This window comes from Rissa tridactyla, chromosome 3, assembly GCF_028500815.1.
Source record: "Rissa tridactyla isolate bRisTri1 chromosome 3, bRisTri1.patW.cur.20221130, whole genome shotgun sequence".
NCBI classification, from domain to species: domain Eukaryota; kingdom Metazoa; phylum Chordata; class Aves; order Charadriiformes; family Laridae; genus Rissa; species Rissa tridactyla.
This window is the reverse complement of record NC_071468.1, coordinates 46,506,467-46,523,504: the sequence shown is the minus strand read 5'-3', so window position 1 is coordinate 46,523,504 and position 17,038 is coordinate 46,506,467. Positions and strand designations below refer to the sequence as shown.

The 17,038-nt window shown below is 50.7% G+C and overlaps 1 protein-coding gene across 1 annotated transcript; it reads right to left on the bottom strand.

Moving 5' to 3' along the window:
- Positions 1–6,995: 6,995 nt before the first annotated feature.
- On the bottom strand, positions 6,996–14,637 carry RHOU (ras homolog family member U). Its single transcript, XM_054197079.1, has 3 exons — positions 14,028–14,637; positions 13,090–13,148; positions 6,996–10,024 (listed from the first exon to the last, which is right to left on the bottom strand). The coding sequence occupies exons 1-3, from the start codon at positions 14,359–14,361 to the stop codon at positions 9,569–9,571; spliced, it is 849 nt and encodes a 282-aa protein (XP_054053054.1). The 5' UTR covers positions 14,362–14,637; the 3' UTR covers positions 6,996–9,568.
- Between the last annotated feature and the right edge of the window lie 2,401 nt (positions 14,638–17,038).

The following is a 17,038-nucleotide window of genomic DNA, read 5'->3' as shown; positions in this document are numbered from 1 at the left end:
CCCTACTGGCTGCCACTTCTATTTTCCTCCCTGTGCCCCTCTCTCCTCCATGGTCATCTGCATCCAAAGCGTAGGTCAAAATTTCAAGCCTCGTAAATGTTAAGACTCTCAGCTGTACAGTAAAGTGACGCAAAGGACCCATAAGACAGCTGCTGTGACATGTCGATTCCCTTTGAACTGTTGCAGATGGATGAGGATCTGGGGCTGCTTCCTGGTCAGCCAGCCCTGGTTCATGCCAGAAAGCTTTACCAGCAAATGCAGCCTCCAGACAGAACAACCTGGTCCCAATTAGGACCAATCTGTGGCACTTTAAAGGGGTTTAGTGACTTGTTTTAACTGCCCCTCCAGTGAAGAACTCCAAAAATCTGGACTGGATCCCAAACAGTGAAGGTGCTTATCAAGGCACCCTTCTGTCATCAGGCTTGCCAAGTGCCTCCCATCCATCTCTCATCATTATTTTGATGTTGCTGCTCCCAAAAGCACTGAATTAACAGTTGCTTCTCTGGATTCACAGGGATAAAATGCCTGATCATGTCTACAGCCTGCACCTCGCATCCTGACAGTAAGCTCCCAATACGACAAGGGGGAGTTTCACCTGTTAAAAAATTTGGTTAGAGTTCGACTTGCTTCTTTTGCATTTTCCTACTACAGGTAGCAGTTATAATAATATCACACTCTATTTTTTCATAGCCTGGAGTAACGGTGTACCAAGTGTCCCCATTGCCTAAAGTCAGGCAACAGCAGATGTATGTTGTTGAAAGCCTGAGATCACAACCTCCCAGAAAATTATGAATATTTTAAAATTACTAGGCCAAATCTGCTCTCTGTGACCCCTCTAGAAATATTACATTTGCACAAGTGCCTTTCACAACCAAATTTATCACGGGAACATTTTCAATGTCATTTCGATAAAATTTACTGAGTTTCCATTCTAACTGGGCGAATGATGCATTCCGCACAAGATATTTGTCCAGTGAGTCAAAATCAGTTTTAACTTATACTTGAAAGAAGGACATGGAGATCCTTTTCTCAAAGAACTTTGACAGAAGAATATTATTTTGCACTGCTGCTCTGCCTCCCTCCTCAGGCAGCTCAAGCATTTTTGCCCTCCTAAGGTCAAATGTTTCAAATGCGACTGGGAATTTGCACAGTCAGACCTGGTATAATTATAAAGGGACCTGCTTTCCACTGGGTGGGTGATCAGCAAACCTGTTGAAGAATCCCCTATGAGCTACCCACCAAAGGGGCCAAAAACTTGTGTCATGTCTGAAATTCTTGGCCTAGCATGATGGAGCCTTATAGTACTCTGGTGCGATAGGAAATGTTCTCTATCCATGTCTTCCAGGTGGAGAGGATGATGGAGGAAGCTGTTGCTTGACTTTCATCTTTGGTAAGATCACAGATACATAGAAAAATCTGGATCAGAGGAACCCCTGGGCAGTTTCTCCCCCGCAGTGCTGTACCACTCTCACAACAAAGACTATTTCCCATATGTTCATGTGGAGAGTAGATGCTACAATAAAGAATAACTTAATAGACCACATGGACAATACGGTCTGTTGGGAAAGTGCCAGCCTGGCTTCTCCGAGGGGAAATCCTTCTGGAAGCTGCAGCAGATGTAAGGGTTGAAGGCAAGCTTGGGGACAATGGGGGTCCAACGGACATGATATGGCTGGATTCCCAAAAAGTATTTGACAAGGCTCAACACCAAAGCTTGTTGAAACACCACCACCAACATGCTGGGCATTACCAGGGAGAGTGCTGAAGAACAAAACACAGGGCACAGATTTTGCCCGTGGCTCTGCTCTCCATCCCTCAGAAGCAGGATGGTGGGGTTAGAGGAGACCCAGAGGGATGGCAACTGAAATAACTGAGGGGATGGAGCTATGAGGAGAGACTAAAAAAAGCTGAGATTCTTCAGCTGGGGAGGAAAAAAGCAAATACGATGGTGGTTTACAGGACAGAGAAGGCAGTCGATCAAGTCTCACTGTCATTTACCTGGTCACCTGGCTGCTTGTTTACCCGTAAACTGCTGCTCACCACCTCCTACATTGCTGGAGCTAGGGGGTACGTGATGGAACGAACGGGAGCTCGGTTTAAAACAAAGAAAAACAAACACTTCTTTATGCAGCGGGTGTGCGACCTCTGGGGCTGGCTGGCACCGGTGAGGAAGAAAGCAAATTCACGAACAACAGGAGCTCCATGCAGATTCCGAAAGGATCAGGCGGGGATGCACCCACCAACGTCTGCCTCGTACAACTGCAGGCCTGAGTCAGATGTTATAAAAATTATTGATTTAAACTTTAAAAACCTGAGGTTTCACATTACTCTGCGTTTTCTGCTTGAATCCCTGCATATCGTCTCGGGTGTCGGCAGCCCAGGTTTTGGCCTCCTCCTGGGTTACCCAGCCTAGATAAACATACGTGCTGCTGAAACTGTTTCCAGGAACTCCTTCCTCTCCCTGCAACCTCTTATCTCCCGGAGGAGATTGTCAAGGGGTACTTCAAAGCCCTTTGAAAATGGCCAGGGCTCTGCCTGTAGCCCAGCAGATACAGGCGCCCTCGCCCTGAGAAGTCAACAGCCGCCCGCTGCACAGGCGCTCGATGCTGCCTTATCACCCCCGCAACAACGAGCAGCGGGACAGACTTTGTCCCCTTGCTATCGCCGCCCCATCTTCAGTCTTTGCTCTGCCATACGGCGCCCGTCTTCTCCCCAGATTCACCCAGGTGGCTTGTGGCAGATTACGAAAATGAAGGGAAAGAAAAAGGAGTGGGTTTTGCTCAGCCCTGAGGAACAGGGAAGCCCGGAGCCTGCTGAGCTTGTAATTAAAATGTGGAAAGGCCATGACAGAGCTCAAAAGATGGAAGAATAGGATACAGGGAGCAGAAAAATGCTGAGTACCAGGCTTCGGGCAACACACCGTTTTGAATTAAAAATAAATGAGAAAATTGCCTATAGAGAGGGGAATGTTGGGGGGGGTGAGGTGGCTGTGGAAAGAGGGGATGACTTGGGGAGCAATTGTTCCAGCGCTGCCCTCAGATAAATCTTGTTCGGCGTTCCTCCACCAAAAGACTGCGAGGTGTAGCGAGGCAGAGGAAAGCGGTGCAGCTGTTTCACGGTGTTATTACCCCCGCTGAACCATGGAAGACCAAGTGCCTGCCAGGACAAAAGGCAGGACTCCATGCATGCAGCTCTCACTCCATCAGCAACTCCAAGATGGAAACGCGAAACATAAAAATCACATTTCCGCCTGGTATTTGTTTTCTGCCATCATTAGCAAGTAGCACCACTGCAGGGGCCAGCATCGGGGACACAGACGAGGTGGCCACAGAGGGCCCACAGCACACACACACAGCCAGGGACATCCCGCAGCGAGAGGAAAATCATCAGCTGTCTTGACAAGCAGCCTGCTTTATCCCGTGTCATATTTATCCCATCCCTATCATCCCCATTAGGCCACTGCCACTAAAATTACCACCCCAGAAAAAAGGATTTTTAAAAGACATTTGGAGTTAATTGAATAAATTGTGAACCAGGAGCTGTAAACATCAGACAGGTGTATGAGGAGCCTGGGGACAACAACACACTTTTTAGAAAGGGTGAGCAAAATAATTTGCAAGAGATGCTGGGTTGGGGTTGCACTAGCCAAGTGATTAAGCCGGTTCTCTGATGAACAACACCCAAAGGACTTCTATGGGACTCTGAGAGGCAGACACTAAAACTACGTCTGTTGGTTAAATCAATGCTTATGCACAGAAATGGCAAGCTAAAACTTACAGGGGACGTGAAGTAGGCGGGCTGGACCCAGAAGATCACTAAAAGCAGCAAAACTCAGGAGTAGAAGATCAATACTCACCCCTTTGAGTGAAGTTAGGGTGGAAGGGCAATATAGAGGTGGTATCATTACAAGCACACCCGCAACTCCAGAAGCTTAACAGGGATCCCTGCTTGAGTCTTTTTCTTGCTACATAAAGCTTTACAGGTCTGCATCTCTGCTGACTTTGGTGAAATGATTCCTCTTTTGCCTCCAAATAATAAGATCGGGATCTGACCTAAATGCACAGACCTAAACGCACAGACCTAAACGACAACAGACATCTGGGGACACTCTTGCACCCACCACTAGTGTCTGAATCGGTGCCTGCTGCAGGTCTCCTTGCTCTGCACTGAAGAGCCAGTGGAGCTCCTCAGATTGGTGCGGCCCCTGCAGATCAGCAGGGCAGCTCCTCATGCTTCCTCCTCTAGACGCATTTCCCTCGATGAATTAAAAAAACTGGGGCTGAATTAAAAAAGCTGGTCCGAGCTGGGGCTTTTTGCCTTTTTTCATACACATCACTGATTTATTAACGTCCTGTTAAAAGAGTGTGGGGAAATAAAACGGTAACACTGAAGAATACTCTGCCTCAGAAGGTAAAATTAATTGAATTACACAACTGCTTGTTCCCCAGCTTATACCATAGAGGACTGCACTAAATGGGTTATGAACAACTCTCATCACGTTACATCTTCCCACTGCCTGCCAGTAATGTGGGAAGCTAAAGCTTCGGAAGGTCCTATTGCATCTTGGGGCCCTGCTGTTGGCTTGAAACCCATCCCATTCTTTCAAAAACATTAAATACCTTAAGATGGCCGTGCTGGTTGATGCCAAAAGTCCACCTCATCCCACATGCTGTCCTTAGCCAGCGCAGATGCCTGGGGGGAGACTCTAAGAACCGAACAAACGCAGTGATTTTTCCCTATAGCGTGCAGTGATATTTCCTCCCAGCTTCCAGCTATCCGCAGCTTTGCGACTTCCTAAGGAAAAGTCTGTGTTTTTGTACCTAACAGCCCTCCTTGGGGCTGTTCGTTTCCCCATGCATTTCTCTAATTGGACTTTTAATCTGCTTGTGCCTAAAGTAGGCAAAAGTAGTTTCTATCACTCCCCATTGCCCAGAAGTCCCTTTGCCAGTTTTTCTGAGGTTGATAGTGTCTCACTCTTTCCTGAGTAGTTGTTTTTCCCCTCTCCCCACCTTGCTGCATGCCAGGGCAACAATAAAGGCAGAAGCTGATGGAGCTTCTGTACAAACCTTCTGTACAAACCAATTATCTACTAGAGCTCAGAAATGTTGCTCAATTGTAAGGGCACTTCAGCGAGGTTCAATGTTTAAGCATAATACATATGACAATATTAGGTCAGCTGCATGCAGTCGTACAAAAAGGCCACCTCCTGCAGCAGTGTCTTCCTCTCTGTGGTCAGTAACTGATGTCTATGAAGAAAATAAAAAGCAAAGTACGAGTGTGGCGAAGTTTCCTTAGAGACTTCCTCTCCCAGAACTGACGCATTTGTCAACGTCTCAGCTCTAGTCAACCCTCAATCATACCCTAGAGGTATGTCCAGTGCACAAAACACATGGGGAAAAATGGTAAAAGTGACATTTTTTTCCGTTAAAAAAAGAATCAATTTTTCCTAGAGCACTTTAATTTGATATGAAAGAAAACAAAATCCTCTCTTGGGAACCTCCATCCATCACAAAGCAGCAGTCATTTCAGCATCCCTGGAAAAACTTATGTACAACGAGGCTTACTTCAGTACATTCTTATCAGCCTCAGCTGCCACCCCATCCAGTATCTCACACAGGGCAGCTGAAAGAGCCTTTTGATCACAGCAGCACACACATGCACAGCATTGCCCTGGTGTAAAGGATGACCTGAACTACCTTAGCCCTGTCCAGATGTCGGGATGCGTAAGACAGCAGCCCACCTCAGCAGGAGAGCATCGCGCCACAGGGAGCAGATGGATCCTGGCACCAGGATTTGGCAGCACTGGGTTCTGGGCTCTCGGCTAGCGCAACCCCTTTTCCTGCAAAGCCAGCATGCAAAGGTGGGGTGACTGGGTCTCCAGCGAGCACACCCTGACTTCACGCCACCCAGTGCACAAACCCAGTGGAACTGATTCCTCAAAGGCACCAGCAGCAGTGATCCAACACCTGGTACTCACCAGAAAGAAGCCCACTGGTGGGTCAGGCACTCGGGCAGGGTGGCTGGGCTGCAGGCATGGCCAGGTGAACAAGACTCCTGGCAGCCCCCAGCATGCCGGATAACAAAGCAGAAAAGCAGCCAAGACTTTGTGTCAAAGAATGAGGAACCGGCCATGGGGAAGATGAATGGTGCATCAATCTCCTTCCTCTGCTTCGTGCAGGCTGCATGCGTTTCGACATCAGTATTACAACCTGGGATACAGGCAGCGCAGGAGGGCATCCTGGTATGCCACCCCGGTGTGCATGCTCCACTGACCTCCCAAAAAACAAACGCAATGGTGACAGTTTACAAACCTTGGTCCAGAGAAAAGCTCCTTCTCTGGAGTAATCCCACAGCAGGACCACTGGCTCCGTGGGGATGCCTAGGGGTCCAGCTGCCGCTCCCCACTTGGCTAACACAGCTCCAGGACAGCCATCACGGATGGCTGGGGGTGGGCACGAACAACCTTAAGCCTTGCTTGCCTCTGCCCTAGCACAAGGGACAAGACCCAGGGAGGAGGGTGACAAGATCCTGGGTGACAAGACCCTTGGTGCCACGAGGAAACGGGCTCTGCTCTTCCAAAAATGCCCCCTGGCTCACCCAGGACACACATGGCCCAACCTGCGGCAGCTGAAACACCACACCACCAGCCCCAGCATCCCCCCCAGCTGTCCCCAGCCAGGCCATGCTCCTCCTGCCGCTTGCCCCACTTTCAGGAAGCAGGCACAAGAAGCCTTCCCATGCCTTGTGGGGCCACAGCAAGAGGCTGCAGTGCTGCTGGGGATGCAGAAAGCCCGCCGTCATATCTCCCCACCCAGCCCAGGCCCCTGGGGATGGGGCAGCCCAGGGGAAAAGTCTATTTTTTAACCAGAGGCGTTTTGCCAGGGCACTGGGAGCACAGCCCCGGTGCATGGCCAGGGACTGCCCTCCAGCCTCCCCGAGCGGGCAGCAGAGGCAGACACATACACAGGTCAGAATTTATTTCCAAATACCTCATTTATATCATTCTCACATGAAATATTTCTTTCAGAATATAGCCTACACTTAGAAAACAGAAGAGAGGTCGGGTTTTTTGTTTTTTTTTTTTTTTTTATAAGGCACATCAGATTATAGACTACATAGATACATCTCCCCCTCACTTGCGCTCGTAAAATACTGGTGATTTTAAAAGTAATATTTCTAAAACCTAGACCCTGTGTAGCCCCGTGTAGAGCAGTATTCATAAAGTTATTAGACCTCAGTTTACACACACCTAGTAAAGGGCTATAACAAGTTGTATATACATCACATTTTCAGAAACAGTCACAGCTGGCTACATTTAAAAGTAATGCTACTCCAGACTATGAAACAGGCTGCTGATAAAATATAACCTACTGTTTCCAGTACGGCATGATACAAAGAAGTGTGATCTTGCAGAAGAAATTTTGTTATTTTTGCAAATGGAAGCTGCTCAGATTCAAGCCTGTCTCCTCCCCAAACACACATTTTTTGATCGACTGAGACCATTTTACAGAGAAGCAAAGCACCCAAGAGAAATCTGGCTTTATGTTTTTCTCCAAGATGACGGTATGACTGCATATCTGAAGTCCTGTCAAAGCATTCGAGTAAGAAATATAAGCTCAGACGTTAACTTCATGACCAGTAAACATTAAACCATTACCAACCAGATGCAACCAAGTTAAATGCATCCAGCTTCTGTGCTATGGAAACTGTTTTTCCAGGCCATTCCAGTGCAAAAGCCAACACATTTTTATTGAATCAGGCCCTAGGTAAAGATTTCCATCCTATTTTCAAGTTTTCAGCGATGGAACATTACCCATTCTGCACTCATTTCGCTGTAGAGGAGGAAAAAATACTGCCTGTGGAGCCTATGCCAATACAGCCCAGAATCCATTTACATAGTGTCATTTTCTTTAATGGGCCAGGAGGTAAACTGTGGTCGGCTTTATCAACTCAAATGGCTTCCACAGTTCTTCTTTCTATCAAGCATTGATTCATTTCTGATGAAAAAAGGGTTCCAGCTTTCTGTCGCTGTAGTTTAGTTTAAGACTATGAAAAAGGTCACTTCAAGGCTATGGCCGACGGAAAAAAAAAAAACCATACTCTGATCTTCAAGTATCTAGGGGGAAAAAAAAAAAAGTAGTCATGGCCATAAAAAAGCAGACAGACAGCACAAAGTAAATATCCTCTGCAGAATAAGTTAAAATACCAATTCTTGCAGAGAGTCACGTTATGCCTCAGGTCTCTCAAACTCGCCGGGGCTGGAATTAGGCTTAGTTTAGCAGGAACCAGATTTAGTCAGAGAATAGGTCACACTCAACTTTGCACTATGTTGAGTTCACTCAGCTACATTTTAGGCACATATCAGTTGATCTGTTGGACTGATCCGGAGGAAAAAAAAAAAAAAATCAGTTAAATTTCCGGGGTGGCCTCAGCCAGTTTCACAATTATGAGCTTGGACAAGATTCAACAAGAAGTGACTGTTGCCTTTGGAAGGGAAATGTTAACTTGGTTGAAAACAGCATCGTGAAAAGGACATAGCAGCCTCAGTTTCTAGAGTCCTGTTTGTTATAAATCTTGATCTGCCCAATTTGTTATTTATTTAGCAGCCTTAAAAGGTAAGGAGGGGCATCCTGAAATTCTTGGCTGTAGACCTAAAACCAGATGCGGTTTACATGGTGCTGCACCATTATTTGTTACATCTCTTTACAAAAAAAAAAACCAAAAAAAATAAAACCAAAAAACCGCAACACAACAGCATTTACATTCCTTTCAGTTGAAATAGATGAACTGTCGTCATGTCTGCAAAAATACAGATGAAATCGCCACTGCTCGAGGTAGCGAGTTAAAGCTTGGTCATGTTCCTCAGGCTTCCACGCGGCTTCCTGGGAAGAGCAGGGGAAGGAGGACAGAAAGGACTTTCACAAAGTCAGGAGGTGACAAACGAGATGTCAGCTCCATTACGGTTAGGTTCCCTCACCGCATGCTGAAGGTATATTCATGACCTTTCCAACCGTGGCATTTGCGTATAGATTACACGTCTCGCATACCCTTTTTAAACTGATCCCTAAGAGCGTTGGCTTGGGAAGACACGGAGAAGAGAGCAGGAGTGGGGTTTTAAAGCTACAAATGTCAGTTAGGAGGCACAGTGTTATTTTTTCCCTTTGATCGTCCATGTGCAGAGCTCCATGTTTCCACCATTGCTTGCGCATTTCCTCCTGCGAAGCCCTGGCAGCAAAGGCCTCTGGTGTGCTCCTCCCCATCGCGTACACCTTACAACTTTAAGAAACTGAATCCTTTGGACAAATCCTTCTACTCTTACAGACACATGATGCTCTTCTTCCTTAATGAAAGGTTTTAGTCAAGACACCGGATGTCAGACCTGATTTATAGCAATTATTTAACTAAGAATCCTTCTGCCACCCTCAAAAGGGCAACCAAGATATCCAGTAGCAACATATACACATACATACAGATCTACACTATACACTCGGGACGACACAGAATGAGATTTCAGCTAATATAGCTTCTATTTGATTTCCTCAGAGCAGCACTAAGGTCCTCACAACCCCTATACAAAACAGCAGTATTTTTTCCACCAGGATTTGGAGAGGTTTTTCATCTTGTCTGGAGTCCTACACTTGGATTTCTTTGGTTGCTGCTGGGTATCCGAGTACTGAATACCAGCCACGATGGCCGCATCAAAGACCTCCTTGAGGTTTTTCTGAGTCAAAGCAGAGCACTCGATGTAGGACGCAGCTTTTATTTCCTCGGCACAGAGCTTCGCAGCCTCCTCCGAGACCGGCTTTTCTTTGCACTTGTCCAGCTCGATGAGAACTTTGACATCCTCCCGGAGGTCCGACTGCGTCCCAACAAGGATAATGGGCGCCTTGGGGCAGTGACATCGGATTTCGGGAACCCACTTCTCACTCACGTTCTGGAAGGACGAGGGGCTAACCACACTGAAGCACAGCAAGAAGATGTCCGTGTTGGTGTAGCACAGAGGCCTGAGCTTGTCGAATTCATCCTGCGTAGAATGAAATAGGAGTTAGCACCCAACAGAAAGAGCACATCAGCCCCGGAGGACACCCCGATACGCTCCCTAGCTGATGTCTGGAGGAGCTAAGGACCACCTGCCGCTGCAGTCTTGAGAGGCACCCTGACAGCAGCACCCAGACCACCCAACATTAGGGGCAGAAGCTGCCCGTATCCAGCCTGAGGTCTCACCCTGCATGGCTGCCAGCCAGCAGGCACTCTGCCACCACCGGGAATGTAGGACAAAGGTGGTGGCTTCTCCATGTAGCTGAGATTTTCTGACTAATGCCGCAGCTTGTTTTGAGTGCTATTAATTTCCTTCACTCTTTGTACACCGGCCCTCTGCCCTATTGCATGGGAGCAATGCCGCAGGAAGTAGGTTAAGGCACACGAGGAACGAAGCCAAAAATTGAAGCATGGGAGGGAGAAGGCACTTTCTACAGGTCCACTTCTCAGAAGGGTGAGTCAGTGAGCAGCTCTGATGAGCTGCTGACACCCCAACCTCCAGATGCAGGCTCGAGTGCGGAGCAGACAAGTGGCAGCAAGCTACCTTTCCTGGAATCACCTTTTAAACAGGTGACTACTTAACAACATCCTACAGGATATGGGAATAATTTCCCCGCCATTGTGCCCAGGGATTTAAATCTGATGGCAGCACTAACGACTCACAATGTGCAGGCTTAACATGCCAATGGCATAGAGTAAGAGCTTTACCTTTCCCTCCCACCCATGCCACATCAAACAAACTGCAAACAGGCCTCCTAGCGCTACTTTTCTTTTTTTTTTTTACCTTTTTTTTTTTTTTACCTCCTTTTTTTTTTTTTTTTTTAACCTCCTTTTTTTTTTTTGCCCCCCTTTTAGTGCAAACTCCAGCAAAGCAGACCCTTTTTCAGCTTCAGGAACTAGCCAGAAGAAAGCCAAACACCTCAAGGTAACAAAAGGCGTGCTGATCCTCTGCGAAGAATGCAGCAAGAAGCAAGGGTTAACTCCAGGCAGGCTGCTTTTATGCTGACAGCAGGATAAAAGCAGGGTAACACTAGCAGCCTGAACAGGTAGGATTTGCCTCAGCGGCAGTGACATTTTAATTAAAACGGACCGTGTTCTCAAAAGCTCTGAATTGAAAGTGCAAAGAACACACACAGCTGAAAACATCTCTCTGGTACCAGCAGTTTACTGCTGAATTGCAAGTCCCGTGTTAATTTTCGAGATGTGAAATTTTGCTTTAAAGTCTCTGGAGGCCCAGGATATGCAGTATAAAGCCCCCTGGAAGCCTCAGAAGTCTCGTTTCGCTTGAATGAATTTCTTCCAGCAGCTACTCCGAGAGAGACAGCGATTTATAAAACACGAGTCAAGAAAGCAAGCTTCATTAGCTCTCTTCATTCTCAGATTAAGCCTCAGAGGGAACAAGGCTTTCACCGCTTGGCTCGAGAGAGAGACCCCGCACTTACTGAGAGCTGCCGCTCTAAACCACGGGGCTGTTTACAGAAAGGCACCTCGCCATGTAATTGCCTCTTCTTGCTACCTGAGCAACCTCAAAAGGGCTCAATTCAATGTGTTTGAAAGCCAAACCCAGATCTTAAGGGTTTCTCCCCAGATGAAATAGCGCCCTTTATATTCCAAGTGCACTCCTGCAGTTTCAACGGTAGGTACCTGACCTGCAGGGACTCTACACCTCTTCGAGCTGGTGATGCTGAAATACAATTTCCCTCTGCCTGGAGTGGGTTTTTTTTGCTGCAGATTTCAGTGACCATCTCACTGCAGCACTGTTTTACCAAAAAGTATCCAGCTAGGTATCTTTGATTCAGGACGACTTCTGTCGGTTTAGATAACCTCTTCATTTTTAAGGCAGTGACTCTACCCTTTCCGGCTGCACTTGGGCAGCCAGAGCAAATATCTTAACCATTAACGGCAGAGGTGACTGGACCTGCCCATCCCTCCTGCCACTTGCGGTGGCGTTTCCATGGGCACTGCCTGTCCACAGGCTGTCACCCAGTGGCAATTTCACCTGCCACACTCTGTATATGAACACACACAGCCACGGTTGTTGCGGTACCACCCTGTCTCTTCGGCAGGGCATGAAATCAGGGACAGTTCTGCTGTTCTACTTCGTATCGTTACCCGCAAAGGCTGCTTATAGGATTTTAGCTTTGGTTTATAGGGCACATGGGAGTCCTACACTACTGTCTAGGACTGCACAGCCCTTCAAACCCCTTTCCTAAGTAGGGCGCCCAGTTACAACTCATCTAAATAGGTTTGTATGTTAAGGCCACTGAGATTTTTCAGTGTGATTTTGGTGAAGGCGTAGACCCAGATCCATAAAGCTGCGCAGGAACCTAACTCCCACTGCCTTCAAACACACACCAGGTAGCGAAATACTTTCGGCTATCCAGACTCCAACCCCTGGCAAGCAGTGTCGCCCACTGCTCAGAGTGGTACAAGCCAGGGACTTGCAGAAAATATTCTTTTTATGTATGAGGCAAACTAGGGGCTGAAAGGCACCAGCCACCCTCAAGCTTTCAGGACTTAGACTACAGCAAACCTCAGCTTTAGGGCGGCAGCACTTTTGAAAGGGGTGGGAATGGCAAATATGAAGTCTCCACAGACAACACCCAAGAAGACTTTTTTCTCCCTTAAGCTTCTGCCACTTCAAAAACACAGTGCCTATCTCTGGACACCTACACAGCTGTGGATGCTTTGCACATGTACACCCCAAACACCATAGTTCTTAAACCCACAGTTATTTAGCAACAATAAAGACAGCGACAACCGCTCAAAGAGAAACCCAGGTGGCCCTTGAATCCCCAATATGTTCAGCCTTTCTAGTCCAGCTAAGCAGAGCAGCAGCCTGTGCCCAGCCCCTATATGGGGGCACAGTACGTCCCCCACCAGACACCGGGCAAAGCAGCGGGTTAAGCAGCAGTGAAAATGATAGCAGTTTAATAAGATGATCAAACACTGGGAATCCTTTCAAATCTATGAAGTCATTAGCCAGACTATTTTGCGCAACAACTTCTCCCCTCCCGCTGTCACTTAAATCAAATAAGTGGCTTCACTGACCTGACCAGCTGTGTCGCAGAGCTGAAGTCTCACCGGCTTGCCATCGACAGACACGACAGCTTTGGAGAGAAAGGAGGAGGGAGGGGGGAAAACTGTGGTGAGTCCAACTTCACACGTTTTCCATTACAAAAAAAAAAAGAAAAAAAAAAAGATTTACCACCCCTCAGCTCTTTCAGTCTTCAATTAGTTTAGTTTTAACAACTTCCCAGAGCTGGAAGGCAGTCTATCGCTAACACTCGGGCACACACAAGCCCCTCAGGGCTTTCCGATTCACGTCGCTGCAGGAGAAGGGCAGGCAGTGCCCCCACTAACCCGCAGCGGGGACAGCCAGCCAAGGGCCCCACGTCCTCCTTCTGCTACGAAGGGTGTAGTTTATTACCCTCTTGCACATCTAGTGGGAGGTGTCCCTGCCCGTGGCAGGGGGGTTGGAATTAGATGATCTTGAAGGTCCCTTCCAACCCAAACCATTCTATGATTCCACGATCTTCTACACACCCGGGACACGACAAGCCCCCGCTGAACCAGAGAGACAACCCAAAACTTCCCCTTCGCGATGGAGAGACGAGGCAAGTATTTCAGCTTTCCTGCTCCTATCTCGCCCAGAGCTGGAAGTCTGAGACCGGAGAAGTTCACCACTGAAGCTCGGCTGTGGCCGCACGGCCGGGCGCGACACCAGCTGCCAGCCCGGCTACGCTACACCGGAGATCAGCCGGTGCCGCTGGCCGCGGCAGCCGTCTAACGGGCTCCGGTCCTGCCTGAGGAGGGTCCTGCCCCCACATAAATAAATAAGGAAATAACGGAAGCCGGACACCCCCAGCCCACCCCGATCAGCCCCGCCACAGCCCCGGGGGTGGCGCAGGCGGGACGCGCCGCTCCCCGCCGCGGCAGCACCCCCCTCTCGCCCGCCCCGGTCCCCGCGGCCGCCCCCCGGCCCTTACCGGAGAAGTTGTCGAAGGCGGTGGGGATGTACTCGGTGGGGTACCCGTTGGTGGTGTAGCTCACCACCAGGCTGGTCTTCCCCACGGCGCCGTCCCCCACCAGCACGCACTTGATGCTGCGCCTCGGCTCGGCTCCGGCTCCGACCGCGGCCCCGGCCCCCGCCGCGGCCCCGGTCCCGGTCCCCGCCGCCCGGCAGCGGCCGCCCAGCGCCGCCCCCAGCGCCGCCGCCGCCCGGCCGCTGCGCACCCTCCGCGGGGGCACCGGCGGCACCTCGCAGCCGCCGGGTACCGGTTTGCTGATGTAGCCCGCCTCGCCCTCCTGCTGCGGCGGCATCCGACCGGCCACGCCGAACCCCGCCGGCCGGGAGGCGCCGCCGGCCGGGAGGCGGCGGGACGCGGCGACGACGGCGGGCGGGCGGTGCGGGGCCCCGGCGGGCCGGCAGGCTCGGCGCGACCGCCGCGAAGCCAGCCCCGGCGCCGCTGAGCGTTTCCCAGTGGCAGGCGGCGGCGGGATCGCGGGTCAGGCTGCACTCGCCTCGCCCCGCGCTACCGAGTCCCAACCGCCGGCCCCGCGCCGCCGCGTGACATAGCGCCGCGCGGGGGGGAGGAGGAGCCGCCCCCGCCGCCGCCGCCACCGCCCGGCCCGGGCCGGCCCAGCCCAGCCCGGCAGGCGGCGCCACCGCGCCCCGCGCCGCCCGCCCCGCTGCCGCCGCGCGGGCGCGTCCCTCATTGGCCCGCGAGCCCCCGCCGCACCGCGCGGCGGCGGGCCCGCGCGGCGCCATTGGCTGGCGCGGCGGGGGCGCGCAGCCCGCCCCCCCCCCGCCCCCCGCGGGGACGCGCCCGACCCGCCCCCGCCGCCATGCGGGTGCGGGGCCGTCGCCGCTGGTCCCTGCGGTGGGTGAGAGCCCACCTGCCGGGCTGAGCAGGGAGGAACTGGGCCAGGCGCCGGGGGAGATGGGGGGAAGGGGGGAGGAACTACGTTTTTAGCAGCGCTGGAACCGGTTGGCCTTGGAAAGTTGACGGCAGAAAGTGAAAACCTGCTAAAAAGTTAAGCTCTGCCCTAAATGGGGGGAATTATTAACACGTTTCTTACGGGGGCCCTAACAGCACTGCACAGACATGAGTGGTGCCAGCTGGGGGATCTGCGGTGTAGAAGTTTGTATCCTCCTTTTGCAGCCGGCAAGAAATGGTAGCTGAAGTGACCGGAATGTCGAGATTTCAGTTTGTCATTTTCATCACCATTTTGCTCCTCGTGCAGCCTGGAGTGCCATTTCCCCGTTTCCCTCGCTGATCCAGTAGCCCCTGTGGTTCCGCAGGGCGTGCCCCAGCTGCCCATCGTGCCCCAGCTGCCTGTCCCACGCTCACTGGAGGAGCCAGAAACATTGCCCTCCTTCTGCTTCTGCAAACCCTGGAGCTGCGTCGTCCCACCACGGAACACCCTGCCGAGGCTCCTGCCTGGTGGAAATAAGTGCTCGCTGCAGCTGATCTCTCTTTCCTGTGTGCCGTGGCCTCTTCCATGGGAACGGCCACGATGGCTCTCCATGGGGTCGTGGTGCTCCTGCACTTAGATAGCATTATGGGTTCTCCAAAGCAGGGCCAGAGCAGAGGTCCCCCCTGGCTGAAGGCAGCTGGGAGGACCCCAGGTTGGATGCCTTGTGCATGCAGTTGGAGGGGTGGGGAGGAAACAGCTGGAGCCCTGTGCTCCCAGGCGGCAGCACCCACCTTGTCCCGGCAGGGAGGACAGCTGGGCAGGGACGGGGCACAGCAGCCAGCGGAGCACAGGGGCTCAGTGTGACCTACACGCTCAAGAGCCATAGGAGCCACTGACTCACATGTGGGACTCCCCAGTCCTGCAGGATTACCTTCCCCTAAATGAACAAAGACGGTGCTGTCACGTCTGGGCGTTAGTGCCGGAGAGAGACATCACAGGGCACCCCGCCACAACCGAGAAGCTTTTCCTTGTTGGGTGCTTTCATATATTGATCCCCCGGTGATGAAGCCTGAGAAGAGGAGATCACCCAGGCAGCCGAGCTTTGCCAGGATCGACAGCCAGAAGGATCGGAGTTGGAGCCTGCCTGTGCTCAGGCATGTGCTAAAATAACAGAAATGGCTTAATTCGTACCTTTGGTTGGTTTGGTGCAAGTCCTCTTGGGGATGCCTAGGTTAGAACAAAAGCATTCTATTTTAATTTAGTGTAATTATAGCCTGCCTACCTACAAAAGCCGACTTGCTTTAACAATGCTGTTGCAGCTAACTCCCCGGAGTCATGATGTAGTTGTGCCGGGATAAAGCTAATATGGCTTATTCTTGTCGGGAAAGGGAAAAACATTACACGTGTAAGTGCAGGCTTACTTTGCAAACAGCTGCAGCTGTTCGAAAGGTTACCACCATGGCAGCCTGTTGCCACACTTGGTCCTGGGGCTGCTTCCTCCATAGCAGAGCCCTAAAGCCTGCGTGCTCCACAGCCACCTGGCTGCAGAGTCACGGCGTTTGTTTAATTCAGTATTAGACAGCTTCAGCCCAGCAGATGTTTCACTGAAATGGGGGAGAAGCGTGGCTGCTCTGCTCCAGCGGTTGAGGGGGCTCGGAGCTACCTGTACCGTGGTACCATCTTGAGCACTGATGCTGTTTCAGCAGTGAATCATGTAGCTTGGTATGAGAGTGATACAGGTGACAAATCACATGCCTGATCAAAATCAGGTACCAATCCCAGTACCAAAAATTGTTACAGGTCCTTCTTTTCCTTCAACTGAGCCAGGAGGAAAATGGGTGAATTGCACAGAGACTTGTGTCCCTTGTTCTGAATTAAAAACAAATCACTTCGGTGAGATTTTGAAGGCAGTTAGGATCTACTCCAGACGTGGAATAATGTTGTCACTCATTTCTGAAGAACTGCGTGGAGCGTGGAGATGAGATGCTGTTACATCTGATGTGTTCGCTCCCTACTGCTCGGTGCAGGGGGCAGAGCCACATTTGCAGTCCAGTGTCTCATTTTTATTCTGCGTGGTTCA

Bases quoted from the DNA above. Each gene is read 5' to 3' on its own strand.
- RHOU (XM_054197079.1), bottom strand. From the start codon at position 14,361: ATGCCGCCGCAGCAGGAGGGCGAGGCGGGCTACATCAGCAAACCGGTA. The intron at 13,149-14,027 runs GTAAGGGCCGGG...TTCTCTCCAAAG, and splicing joins CGCCTTCGACAACTTCTCCG to CTGTCGTGTCTGTCGATGGC. The intron at 10,025-13,089 runs GTCAGTGAAGCC...CATTCTACGCAG, and splicing joins TCTGCGACACAGCTGGTCAG to GATGAATTCGACAAGCTCAG.